The 14,864-nt window shown below is 27.9% G+C and overlaps 1 protein-coding gene across 1 annotated transcript; it reads right to left on the bottom strand.

Moving 5' to 3' along the window:
• Positions 1-7,142: 7,142 nt before the first annotated feature.
• LOC136084606 (uncharacterized) lies at positions 7,143-12,215 on the bottom strand. Its single transcript, XM_065804905.1, has 9 exons — positions 12,052-12,215; positions 9,395-9,616; positions 8,757-8,850; positions 8,522-8,652; positions 8,317-8,450; positions 8,031-8,100; positions 7,831-7,877; positions 7,476-7,635; positions 7,143-7,331 (listed from the first exon to the last, which is right to left on the bottom strand). The coding sequence occupies exons 1-9, from the start codon at positions 12,083-12,085 to the stop codon at positions 7,198-7,200; spliced, it is 1,026 nt and encodes a 341-aa protein (XP_065660977.1). The 5' UTR covers positions 12,086-12,215; the 3' UTR covers positions 7,143-7,197.
• Between the last annotated feature and the right edge of the window lie 2,649 nt (positions 12,216-14,864).

Raw genomic sequence — 14,864 nt, 5'->3', positions numbered from 1 at the left:
AATACTTAGCTACAGTTATGGATTTGGTAATACCATTTTAAGCTGTAATAAACGAATAACAGAATTTGCATAACATAAAAGTTTTATTTCATTATTTAAATGTGCCAAATATCATTGAAATAACCATGGTAGATAATAAAGTGGGATTAGCCTTATCAGTCGAGACCAATGCATTACAGTCCTGCTCAGTGTGTGGCAGCACACCAAAAGAGAGTAACAATATTGAAAAAATGGTAGCAAAAATTGAAAATGCAAACTACTCTGGTCTTGTCTGTATATCTCTAGTATGGCTCGTCATTATTACACGCATGGATTAGAACGATGGAATGCTGTCTTCAATTGGATAACCAAAAGATAAGGCGCGTAGCACAAAAGAAAAGTTATCTGTGACGACAATCAAAAAAAGAATCCTAGATGCCTTTAAAAGTTGTCTTGGAATATTTATTGATGTACCCAGATCTGGTGGTTCTGGGACATCCAATGATGGAAGTACAGCTCGTTGTTTTTTCCAATCTGTAAGTGTTGCGGCTGAAATTTTAAAGCTGGATGTACTACTGCTGAAAAAGTTGCATGTTATCTTGACCAGATTGTCATCAACTTTGCTAATTAATGCAGATGCATGTTAAATGTACTACTTTTAGGTAAGTTTATTTGTTAAAATTATTCCTATACTGAGCTGTGGCTAACTTAGTTTTGTAATTACATGATTGTTTGCCTCTTTTAGGTGACTCATTTGTTTGCGCAGAGCTACCCATGGTATTACATGCCACAAAGTTTGCACAAAATACTATTACATGGAAGAAGAATGGTCTTGACTATCGGAATGTTCTCTAAAGAGGTACAGGAAGCACGAAACAAGAATTTCAAACGTTTCCGTAAAAACTACACACGCAAATGCAGTCGTTCGAAAACTAACTAAATGTATTCTGCAAACTTTCGTGCTCATCAGACCCAATCATCAACAGCATGAGAAGGCCAAATTCTCAAAATTCAAAATCTCAACTCCCAGAAGGAGTAAGTGATTTTCTTCAGGCTCCGACTGTTGACGATATAAAACATGATTTCTTATTTTATGCATGTAGGTATGTTTTATAAATTATGAATGTGTTGCAAATTATCAATGTTTCATTGGAATATTTTTTTTTTTATTATTATTAATAACTTAAATCTTTACCTAAAATTATTTACCTAAATATTTGGCATTTAATAGTTATTTTGAATAGGACGGTTGAAAATCCGGTAAAAATTTATTTATCTTCATGTAACTAAGGAAATTATCTGGTTGTTAAGCAATATCGGTATCCATAGCAACTGAATTAAAAAAATTATGACTACCATATAAAGTATGACCTCGTATTGGTACTCACGTCAAATTTAGTGAATATAGCACTCGTAAAAAATCTGCATTTGTCAAAATAGGTTGTTGCAATGCAAATTAGATATCCATAATACTAGGTAACCATAGCAGCCAAATGATAAATATCTCCCTCATAAGAAGAGAAAACCTCATAATAATGCACAAACTAATTTTAATGTAAATTTCACACATAAAGCATCTGCAACTACCAAAAATAGGCTGTTGCTAAGCAAAACTAGGTATCCATAGCAACCAAATATAAAAATATCACTTTTATAAGAAGTGCAGGCTTCAATTTAGTACCCATGCTAAATTTAGTAAATAAAGACCTAATATTTAATTAATATTAATTCCTAAACGAACAAAATCCTGCCATAAAATTCCTCTTCTAGATATTGAGATTTTGGATTGTCTCAAAGGCATTTTTGGAATATAGTAGTTTTGCTCAGAATGTTTTGTTTCGTATTTATGATCAATAAGATAGAAGTAATTATGGAATATTTTTGGGACCTAACTAATTTTTACTTTGAACATAAACTGAAGGATGCTATAGATGGTTTGTTCATAAATATTAAGAACGCTCCATTTACATATCCATTTGTGAATATGCGGCATGCTTGCTTTTGTTTTTTATAGACTTGGTCTAGCTTTGATTGGTAAGTACTTGCCCAGGCAACATTGCAGTAGCTAATGTAGCTATGAACAAATGCAAAGTATAAACTTTTTAGACATATTTTATTTAAAATATACTTAGTTTTATGCATAATCCCAATTTATGCAAAATCCCTTTTAGATATTTTATTTTCTAACAACTTGATATGCTTTTTCCAGCTAATATGTTCATCTAGAATGACTACTAGAAACTTCTCAGAAAATGCTCTTTTTAATTTTGTTTTGTCAACTAAAATATCTGGAAGTTTTAATGGTAATGTGTCTGACTTTGATGGTTTTGTGAAAAGAACGTATTTGCTTTTGTCAATGTTCAAGGAAAGTTTGTTGGCCTTCAACCAATTGCTTAGCTCTTCAAGCTCCTGATTTACTGTGTTAAAAATAGTTTTAATATTTGAGTGGGTGTAGATAGCTTGGGTGTCATCTGCAAAAAGAATAAAATTCAGTATACGAGATGATAAAAATATGTCGTTAATATAGACAAGAAAAAGCAAAGGACCTAGAATAGATTCTTGAGGAACGCCGCAAGTAATGGTTTGAAGGGAAGTGTAAGCTTTATTGTAATATAAAGCTTGTTTCCGATTGATTAGATAGCATCTCCACCATTTTAGATTTCTATTTTGTATACCATAATTACTAAGTTTGTATAGAAAGATCTCGTGATCCACTGTATTGAACGCCTTTGACAAATCGATAAATAATATCGATTTGTCAAAGGCGTTCGATACAGTGAATATTGATTTTTGTCAAACCCATTCAAAATTTAATTAACTAACTTTATTACTGCATGTTCAGTTGAATGGTCTTTTTTAAATACGTATTGGTTATTAAAAAGGATATTGTGATTTTGGAGGTATGAAAAAAGTCTGTTGTACATTATGCGCTCTAGTACATTCGAGAAGCATGAAAGAATAAAGATAGGCCTATAATTTGATAAAGTAGAGTTATCTCCGCTTTTATATATGGGAACTACGCGTGCTGATTTTAAGTGTTCAGGAAAAACACTTACTAATGAGAGATTAAAGATATACAATAGGGGATATTCAATAACATCATTAACTTCTTTAACCACCTGAGAGCTTATGTCATCAATGCCCGGACTCTTTTTTGATTGTATTGTTTTACATGCATTTCGAAGCTCATCAGAAGAGAAGTCAAACTCGTGCATTACAAAGTCCACTTATTTTAAATTTGATTTAAATACTTTTTTACTTTGAGTTATTTTATTAGCTAGTGTGTTTCCGATGTTTGTATAATAATTGTTAAGACTTTCAGCAATCTTTTTTTGATCATATTTGAAAATTCAAAAAATTAATCATTTACAAAAATTCAAACAATAGAGAGCAGTTTTAAAGCGTTTTAAAACTTAGAAAATTTTTGCTCAAACTTTTTTTTTATTTTTAATGTTATTGTTACTATTATTAAAAACATTTTTCTTCTATTTTCTTGGTATCGTTCAAATTCGTGTTAGGGATATAAATTGTATCGAAAAATTGTTCTCTGAAATGCTTGAAAAGCAAAAAATCGACATCCTAAACGAAACTAGAAAATTACTAAAAGAGCACGAAAAAATATTTGCTTCCATAACAGCTGCAAACATGAAAATTATTACTGAACGACTTCATAAGAATGATAAAGATATTATTGATAACTCAAATAAAATAATTGCCATTATAAACGAACTTGAATTAACAAATAAATCCGTGACGTTGCTGGTAACTGAATTCAGTGAAATGCAGAAATTCATTCACGCAAACGATGATATTATCTCAGGTAAATTAGAATTACTGAACAAAAAAACAAAAGAAATAACAAGATAAAAGATAATAGTGAGATCACGAAAATAAAAAGTAAACTTAGAGAAATAGAAGACCGTTCAAGAAGAAATAATTTAAAAATTGTTCAAGAAGAAATAGAAGACCGTTCAAGAAGAAATAACTTGAGAACTGACGGATTAAAAGAAAGTGAAAACGAAAATTGGAATGAGACTGAATTAAAAATGCAAAAATTCTTCGAAGATTTACTTGGATTGAAAAATATAAAAATTAAACGGGCCCATAGGACTGGGATTAGAGACTCGAAAAAAATTAAAACAGTTGTTATTAAACTTCTAAATTATAAAAATAAAGTTGCTATTTTAAAAAACGTCCAAAAATTAAAAGGAAAAAAAATCTACGTTAATGAAGATTACTGCGCAGAAACAATATTAATAAGAAAGATCTAAAAGAACGAATGAAAAAGGAACGAAAGTTTGACAAGTTTGCAATAATATCTTACGATAAACTAATCGTTTATGAGTGGGTTCGAAAGGAAAATTAATTAATTTTTTATTTATTTATAATTGTTATCTTAAATTTATATTTTTAAAATGAAAACTAATCGATTATTTAGGAATAATTTTGATCATAGCGCTTTTAATAATATTGACATAAATAAGCTTGAACCTTTCCTAATAAACAAATATATACCGTTAAAAAATCAAGCAGATATAGATATTAAATTTTATAATGATGAGGAGGGATTATTAAATATAAGTCCTTATTACTATAGTTCAGATATCTCAAGTATTACTGCTGAGAAAAATTCAACTGCATTATCTATCCTACACCTTAATAAGGAGCCTCCAAAAAATTTTGAGAAATTCAAACAATTTTTATTTAGTGTCAAAATTAACTTTCAAATTATATGTCTAACCGAAACATGGGGCCGCGATAAGGAAATTGAAAACAATTCTAATTTTCAACTTAATAATTATAAAGTTTTCATCAAATTAGAGACTCTGAAAAAACAGGTGGAGGGCTATGCATTTTTATCCACAACTCCTTAGATTTCAAACTACGCAAAAATTATTTTGCTGCTACGTATGATTTTGAATTGCTATCAATTGAAGTTGTAAACAAAACTTGCAAGAACGCAGTTGTACACGTCATATACAGACCGCCTTCTGGTAATAAAAAAGCATTTAACAAACAAATTAAAAGCTTAATTATTAGCGAAGAATTATGTGGCAAATGCGTTTACTTCGTAGGCGATCTGAATTTAGATTTACTTGAATACAACAAAAACAAAGACGTCAGAACTTTTTTCAATAATATGTTTTAAAATGGATTTATTCCAACTATAAATAAACCTGCTCGAAATATACTGCTACTTTAGTTGATGAAATTATAATTATTAATTTCAAAAACATAAAAATTAAAACTGGAGTATTTATTACAGACATATCTGACCATTTTCCGGTTTTTATAACAACACAAAAATCGTTAAATCATCCTTCTAAAAAAGTAAAAACTAAAAAGCGAGTAATTAAGGACGCTTCTTTTGTGATATTTATTAGCTTTTTATCGACAACAAACTGGAAATCTGTTATGAAAACAAAAAACGTTAATGAAGCTTATGGTAAATTTTATCATACATTTGAATGTCACTACAATAAAGCATTCCCAAAAACAACTAAATTTATTAAAACAAAAACTTTACAAAATCCCTGGATAACACCCGGAATCATAAAATCTTCGAATAAAAAGCAACGATTGTATGAGAAGTTCATTAAAAAAAGAACTTTTAATAACGAAACAAACTATAAAAACTATAATCGCCTTTTTGTGACGATTGTAAAGCGCTCAAAAAAGTTTTACTATAGTAGCCAATTGACAAAAATAAGTAACAAAAATGATATACAAAAAACTTGGAACATAATAAAAGAGGTTATAGGTAAAAAAGATATGAATATTAGTCGTTTGCCAAAAAAACTAATTATAAATGACTGTGAAATTATTAACAACGCAATAATTGCTAATTCGTTTAACCATGCATTTGTTAGCACAGGTCCAAGTTTAGCATCAAAAATAAATAAAAGTAAAACTTGCTTCAAATCATACCTAAACTCTAATAATAATACAATGGACAATAATATGCTAACAGAAACAGAAATGCTTGATGCCATGTACTTACTTAAACCAAATAAAGGTAATGGAGTTGATGATGTAAGCAGTAATGTAGTAATTAAATCAATGCCTTATTTAAAAATTCCGCTTTTGCATATATTTTCTCTTTAAACCAATGAATCTTTCCCGATAAACTTAAAGTTGCAAGGGTAGTACCTATACTAAAATCAGGAGATGAGACTATTGTCTCCAATTACAGGCCTATCTCCATACTATCATGCTTTTCAAAGTTATTAGAACACATTAAAATGTAAACAATATTCTCTATAGTAAGCAATTTGGATTTAAAAAGAGCCACTCTACTGATCAGGCTATTGTTCATCTTGTTCATGATATTTTTAAAATATTTGATGATATAAATATACATTAGGTGTATCCCGCTAAAAAATGAGGCGTTGATTTGATGTTGATTCAATGTTTCTCGTCAACATTGATTCCATATTGATTTTTTGTCCAAAATGTTAGCCACTTATCAACGTTGATTTGGTGTTTACAAAAAACGTTGATCGAATGTTGCTTTTGAACGTTTAATCAACAAACATTTATTCTGGTGATTCAACACTGATTTTTTTAATAGCCAACGGCATTTTGATATCGCTTTTGATGCATATATCAAAAAAATATATCAACAATTTACGAAATATATATATATATATATATATATATATATATATATATATATATATATATATATATATATATATATATATATATATATATATATATATATATATATATATATATTTAAACAACTTTAAAATGTATTCTACAAAATAGAGTGCTCAATGTTCTTAAAAGAACAGAGCAATTATAAATTAGTAGGAAATCACCAAACAAAATTTTTTTCATTTAACACTGTAAGACTCATCAGAAATGCTCTTATCAATAAAAAAAACTCATTATTTTTGATGAGTCTTTTTATTGATGGAACACAGTGTTAAATGAAAAAATTTTTGTCAAGTGATTTTCTACTAATTTATAATTTATATATATTATGTATGTATATATGTATTTATATAAAATATTTGTATATAAAATTTATACATATTGCTCAAATATTTATTTGTTTTGTAAAAAACAGGCTGTAAATAAAGGATTTAGCAAAAAATTTATTGATAGAGCAATTCAAAGCTAACTCAAAAGAATAATGAAATAAAGTAGGCACTGCGTTAAGTAAGAAAGTTTTTTATTGAATTTAACACAAAATTTACATTTTCAAACAATTTATTTATCGTTTGCAGCATTGTTCATTTTTAAAACTTTTCGATTGAGTCGTGTTCCTGATTGCCTTAAAAATTCCGAAATGCCTGAATGACATTCGCAAATTTTTGCATCATGATGCTGTCGTGTAATCGCATCTAAATCGAAAATTCAAATCAAATTTGAAAAAAATCAAACTGCAGAAATTATAGCAAATAGTTACATAAATGACTGACTGGGATAAACAAAATATATTTCCTGTAAAAAGAAAAATCTAAAAAAATGCATAAAACCATTCTTACCCACTATCATATGATACAGGGTGTATGTTTTAAAATTTATCTTCAATGAACCACCAGAGACATTAAAACAGGCCCCAGCGTCTTCGCTCATCAACAACTTTCCAAAAGCAAAAGCCGATTTATATGGAGTATTACCTCCACAACGACTAAGAGAACTCATCTATTATTAAAAAAATAAAAATTACTTAAGGGTCAGAATACATATTATGTTCATTCTATAAGAATGAAATTATCTTGATTTCAATACATGGATTTTTTGATTCTTGAATCACTTTTCTGATTTGATTGAAAATTTTGAAAATTTGTGGGGGCCATATGTAATCCTTGAAATTAAAATAAAAAGCAACAGTAGTACCTTTTTATCTATTTTTGCCATCCAACTCAACGCAACTTTTTGAAAATCTTAAAAAAATAATGTATTAAAATAAATAATATTATTATTATTTATGTAAAATATTTTGTAAAAATTTAATCATGAAAAATTACCTAAATGGAAAAAATAAATAAAACTTTGATTAACACGTTGAAATATACATTCTTAAAAACTTTATTTACCCTCGCAAGACCAATATCTTTCTCTGCTATCCTCTTTATCCAAAACACAATTTTTAGAGCCATTTTCTACCTAGATATAGATAAAATATACATACAAAAATTAAACAAAATTTTTAAACATTCTATAGTGATTTTTATTTAAACTTGTCAACAAACATATATTTATAAAATATTTGTCAACAAAATTATATTCTATAACATATAGTTCTGATTTCTCTTAATTTTTTTACTGCACACGCACACAGATTTTAATTAGAACAAACACAATATTAGGACTTTTTTTTACCAATATATTTGAAGACAACATCATTTTCCCTTGAGATAGATTAGTTTCTTTTGAGAATTCAATGTTATTTTCAGCAACTGAAAAGCTTGCTATTTCACTGTGTAAATGGGGAGTTGATATCGATTTAAAAACATCTATAATTCAGTAAAAAAAAAGCATGTTTATTTTAACAAACCATTATTTTTCTTTTACAAAAATAGTTAACCTGCTATATTTGGAATCATGTTAGATGTTCTTTGGCTATTTGAACTATCAAAATAATGTCTTCCGTATAGTCCTTCATCACCAACCACAATATCTTCATCACTTTCACAGAATGTCATTGCCGTCTTTCTCCTTTAATATAAACTTTAGTTTTTAAACAAAAAAAGTACATGATTTGTGTAATTCTTTATTGTAAAATTTTTTATTTATTAAAAACTAATTTTAGTAAAATTTACTTTCGCTTGGTCCCTTTTTTCTCTGCGGTGTCATTTTCAATATTTGAAGCATCTGCTGCTTTTTCTAAGCGTGACTGAGCTTCTTCATAAAAATCTAAACACAAATCTATGTACGTAAAATCATTTATCAATATCTAATGAAAATGTAATTGAAATGTTTGCGGCAAAAGCAGGCCCTATGAGAACGGGGTGCAGTTGGTGCACGGCATAAAAATTAATGAATTTTAATGAAAAACCCATGAAAATTAATGAATTTTTTAGTTTTTAAAAAACACTAAGAGTTTAAAAAAAAAACTAAAAGTTTAAAAAAAAAACTAAAAACATTGTTAAAAAAACTTGTTTTTTATAAAGACTCCAAAATAAAAATGTTTTTGTCAATGATTAAAAAAACTTTTTTTAATGGTTGGAAATCTTTTTTAAACATTCTAAAGACATTCAGAACATATTATTTAAACATATGCCAATTGGAATATTGGATTTAAAATAAGTGATATTAAATGAGAGCATAGTCATATTGTAAAGGGGGTCCAAAATAAATTTGCATCAGCACATGTTTATCCTCTCCAGTGCACTGGTCAAAACATACAGTTCAGTATCTAATTCAATTATTTTACATTTTTTTATAGTAATATGCAAACCTGTAGTGTATAAAATCCTAGCTGGGTATATCTTCCAGTGCCTGCCTGGGTATATCTTCCAGTGCCTGCAAGGTTGTGACAGCTTTACGAAATGCAGCGGATTTTTAAATGGCGGCCAGAAGCATTTCCTATCATTTTTCATCCAACTTTTAGCAATCACTTCCACTTCTTTAATTTTTCCATTTAAAAATTGACATTTCAATATTCTGGTGCAATTTAATTCTAAACAATCTTATATAAGTTACAAAATAAAATTAAAAATACATTAGAGATTAAAAACAATAAATTTTTTTAAAACGCTTTTTAGATTTATTAATGTAAAACACCAGCGTAAATATTTTATTATTTCTATATACATACCAGATATTTGTTTCACAGAGAAAATTTATAAATTAAAATGCATTCAACTCACTTTAAAATTATTCAATAAACTATATATTTGACAAATTTATAACAAATTTTACAAAATGACACATGCACAGACATTCTTTAAAAAATGATGGTCAGCAAGTATAATCAAAATTTGTGTTTTTAATTCAAGAAATCAGTGATCATAAGCAATATCACTATATCTAGGCAGAAAAAAAGCATAACCACCTTTTTGAACAGGTTTTTGAACTTTTTGATCATCAAGCCTTTTTTCAAAAGTTCTTTTTTTTCAGAAAAATTGTTTTTAGGTTGGCTAATGAATTTACATAACAAACGTCTAAATAAGATGTTTCAGAACAATCAGAAAAAAACTTTTGAATGGAATGAGGATTTAGAGCCTTGCATTTTAAAAGATCTACAAAACCTCTTCTACTAAAATAAAACCCTTTGTCTTGAATGAAATAAACTCTCATAGATTTGATGTGATCTTTTTATTTACCACTTGGACAGAAATTCCTTTACCATTCCTTTCTCTAAGAAAAATATCAAACTTTTTTCTCTCATTTAGTTGATTCACTATTTGGGCAACAGTCTGATGTGATTTTTGCACCATTTTTTTAATTTGACCCAAAAGTTTTCAAAAGGAAAAGCTGATAGATGATCAAGACTCTCCCCAAAGTTAACACAATCATCAGCTAAATGAATCATGCTATGAACATTGTATGTTACAAAAATCTCCCCATACAAAATTTGCACTTCTCTAACAAACCATATAAGCAACTGTTTAGCATATGGCAAAACTAACAATTCATTTTTCACGTTGAAAATTGGATGGTGTATAACTTCGTAAATTTATGAGTTCGTTTGAAATACTGTCTTTAACAGATTGACTTATTCTAATACATTGGGGACCTTTACACCAGTTTATTAGAAGTTTTTTAACTACCCCAAGACATATAAGGTGCATATAGTCCAATGGGAATCCATTTACCATTGGGAAATTTAACTGATCAAGCGGAGAAAGACTCTCAAGTTGATGATCTTTATAAAACTATTATTAAAAGCCATGTCAGTACAAAGTAAAGCAGTTGTTTCCAATAATCTTACACCATCTTTTTGTGTGCCAACTGCCATACATCTTTCACAGCTATGGTAGCCACTATGCCCTATAATGCATTTAACAAATGCTCTTGCAGGCGCATCAAAAACAAAAGCTTTAATAGTCACCTGCAGCTGTTTATACCCATTTTTTTTATTTCAAGAATAAAATCTTTAAAGTACTCATTCAAATTGTTTGGTTTTCCCTGACCATACCAAATTGCAACAGCATATGGTCTTTTTCTGTTAATTGTAATTAGTATAGGCCAAATGGAAGTCTTTTTACTATTGTACATAGATGCACCATCAATACTTACAATTAGATCAAGCTTTTCCTTATTTCCAACTGTTGATATATAATAATCGATTGCACTTTCAAATCCAAGATATATATAATCGCTTCCACTGACATATAAAACATTAACTTTTTGAAGAGATTTTTGTAATGTCTGCCTGCATTTCGGTATAGATGGAGTAAATTTATTTAAGTGAAATAAAAGTGCATTTAAAGCATCATCTTTTATACAGTATTTTAATGTCCGCTCATATAAAAAATCTTTTGTTGAAGTTAGAGTATCAATACTACTGTATAAACTATTTTCAACAGTAATGTCATCAACATCACCATAATTAGATTCAACTTTACTTAAACAAAATTTATTTTCAGGCAAAGTGATTGAAAACATCAATATATCGATGTGCACATCTTTAGAAACTTTAAAAATCTTTTGAATGTCTGAATCTAGATGAACATAATTCCCTCTACCAACAATATTGCACTCTTCAAGAAGATATTTTATTCTTTTTTCAGTATCTCGTTTTTCTTTCATAAATTCTCTCATGTACAGGCTTCTGTCACATTTAGACATTATTATCTTTATTTTATTACATCACAAAAGAAAAAAAAGAAAAGAATTATTATTCTTATACAGAAAAAAACAATTTAAATTGTATTTTGTACTATATGATTTAAATTTGCAGTCAGAATTTATCAGGCAAATACTTGCAATCATAAACATTACTAATTTGCTATGATAATAGTAATGTTAAAGAACTACCCTAATTTCATTAGGATAATCTTTATTCAAGAACTGAAAATATAATTACTAAATAAAGTATATGTTTTTCAATAAAGTTTATATTCATTTCATACCGTAATATAATTAAAATTTGAACAAACGTTTTATTACCACCAAAAATAACAAAAAAATCCCAGCAGAACATGCTGTTTGCTCTGCAAATTACTGTTAGTAAACGGCTCAATAAATTTGTTTTTTGTCAACAGAAAATCAACGAACGCTCAGTGTTTGTAAATAAACGTTGATTTGCTGTTGATAATATTGCCGTTGCTACAACGTCCATTTATAGCTGATCGCTGTTGATCGCTAATGTCAACGCAAAATCAACGTTAATCAACATCAAATCAACGCTTCATTTTTTAGAGGGATTTATTGATCTCAGCAAGGCGTTTTACACTGTCGATCATTACATTTTATTACCTAGAAAACTATGGTATTAAACATATAAATATTGCGTGGTTTAAAAGCTATTTGTCAAATAGAAAACAATACATTTCTTATAATGAAGGTAAAACAACCAATATGAACATAACATGTGGGGTTCCTCAGGGATCTATATTAGGGCCACTCCTATTTCTCATATTTATTAATGATTTAAGCAAAGCTTGTAATGAACTAAATACAATTTTATTTGCAGATGACACAAATCTATTTTATGCACATAATGATATAAATATTCTGTTTAAGTCAGTAAACAAAGAGCTATTAAATCTTACTGAATGGTTTAATGCAAACAAATTATCTCTAAATGTAACCAAAACAAAATATACATTTTTTCCATCGTTTTCATGACCGAGATAAAATTTCTTTAAAACTTCCAAAACTTTGTATTGCCAATCAGGACATAAAAAGAGAAACCACTTTAAAATTTCTCGGCGTCCTTCTTGATGAAAATGTGACGTGGAGAGATCACATACAATATCTCGAAAATGCAATCTCAAGGAACATAGACCTGCTATGCAGAGCTAAGCCTTTTTTAAATCTAACTTTCCTAAAGCTTTTATATTTCTTGTTCATTCATTGCCATCTAAATTATGCAAACATAAAAGGTGCAATACAAATAAAAATAAAGTAAAAAAGTTTAATAAACAAAAGTATGCAATCAGAATTTCCAATGTGGACCGTTATACACACTTCCAAGCATTATTTGTTAATTCAAATATAATGAATGTTTATCAATTAAATGTCTATCAAATTCTTATATTTATGTTCAAAATTAATAAAAATATATATCCTAAAATATTTTACCCATTATTCAAAATAAATCAGAATAGATATCTCACCAGATTTTCAAATAACAGTTATATTCAACCTAAAAGTTATTTTGCGGCGACCGAATTTTCAATTTCTACTAGAGGACCGAAATTATGGAATAAAATATTAACTAATAAACTTAAAACAATTTCTACGCTTAGTTAGTTTAAGAACAAATTGAAGCAAAAACTACTGATGAACGACGTAGCTTTTTCTGAAGTTTTAATGGTTGCTATTGTTAAACTTACCCAACAATTAGAGATTTGTCATTATGGGCTTGACGATTTTAGAAAAGGGTTGTGCCACTTGTTGCTTAAATTTTTTTTTTTTTTTTAAATATATATAAAAAATTATGGTTTATAAGAGTTATTCACATATTTCAAGGTATATGCTTGCGTAAAAGGAAAGCTTCAGGATTATGCGTATTTGCTTGCTTGCTAGTAATATAGTTTCTTTGAACCTTTTTTTTTCTTTTTTTTAAATTTTGCTTAACCAATACAAAAAAAAAAAAACTTAAAGTAGGATTTTAGGACCGATGATTTTTATTTTATAAAGTCTATAGAAAAACTTTTTATATTATATAGTGTTACGTTTTTTAATTTTTGTTATCTTATATTTACGGTATAGACTAAGGGGCTTGGTGATAAGACTAATTATATCTTCTTCTTGCCCCTGCTATTTGTATTTATATTATGCTTTACGACTTTAATAAATTTATATAGAAAAAAAAAAAAATTAATAACAATGCTTTTATTATCAATATTTAAATGGTTTGGCAATCTTTTCATTTTCTATTACTTCTTTTATAACATCCCATGTTTATTTATTATCAATATTATTTTATAAAAGGTTTGAATAATAACTTTTTTTAGCTTGTTTCTTAAGTTTTTCAAAAAGGTTTTTAATAACTTTTATATTTTTTTTCATTTTTGTAAGTTTTTTTTTTAAGTATTTTTCGTAGAGTTTTTGTTTTTTCTTGGAAGATTTAATGAGGTCTTGTGAAATCTATGGGCTTTGTAAATTTTTTATGAAACGCTTTTTCATAAGCATTACTGAACTCACAGATAAAATGTTCATAAGCTTTGCTTGCGTCTTTGTAGTTAATAAGTTGTTGCCAGTTTATTAGTGATATTAGCTAGTAACAGGAGCAAAGGTGGTTTTTCCTTGGGTGCAAACGAATAAAAAGGTGCAAAAATAATGAAAATAAGCTAGTTTATTTATAAAAAATTTTCTCTTAAAAAATTGATTTTTTACTACAATATGGCGCTTTTTTGCTATTTTGGCCCCGCACGCTAATGTTCCTCGCTACGGCGCTGTTTAGGTGGCTCATATAGAAAAAATACTCAATTTAAAAAAAAATTCTAATTTTTTTTTAATATACCATTTGATTCGAAATTTATAATTCTTTCAGAAAATATATATATATTGCACAAAATACTTACAAATGTTACCGTACTTAAACTTTTTTATTGGTCAGTTTCATTTTTTTGCTAATAATTTCTATTTATCGAAAAACTTTGGTCATGGTTTTCATAGCTTTTTAATTTTATTCTTTTTTTGAACTTCAAAACATGATATTTCGAGATTAAGAAAAGCTTTTTGGCTGAAATTTTTAGTGTATGTTCCTTAATCATTAAGATTTTAGATGTACTAAAATGATCAACTAAGAA

Source organism: Hydra vulgaris, chromosome 09, assembly GCF_038396675.1.
Source record: "Hydra vulgaris chromosome 09, alternate assembly HydraT2T_AEP".
Taxonomy (NCBI): domain Eukaryota; kingdom Metazoa; phylum Cnidaria; class Hydrozoa; order Anthoathecata; family Hydridae; genus Hydra; species Hydra vulgaris.
This window is presented reverse-complemented; position numbering and strand designations above follow the sequence as displayed.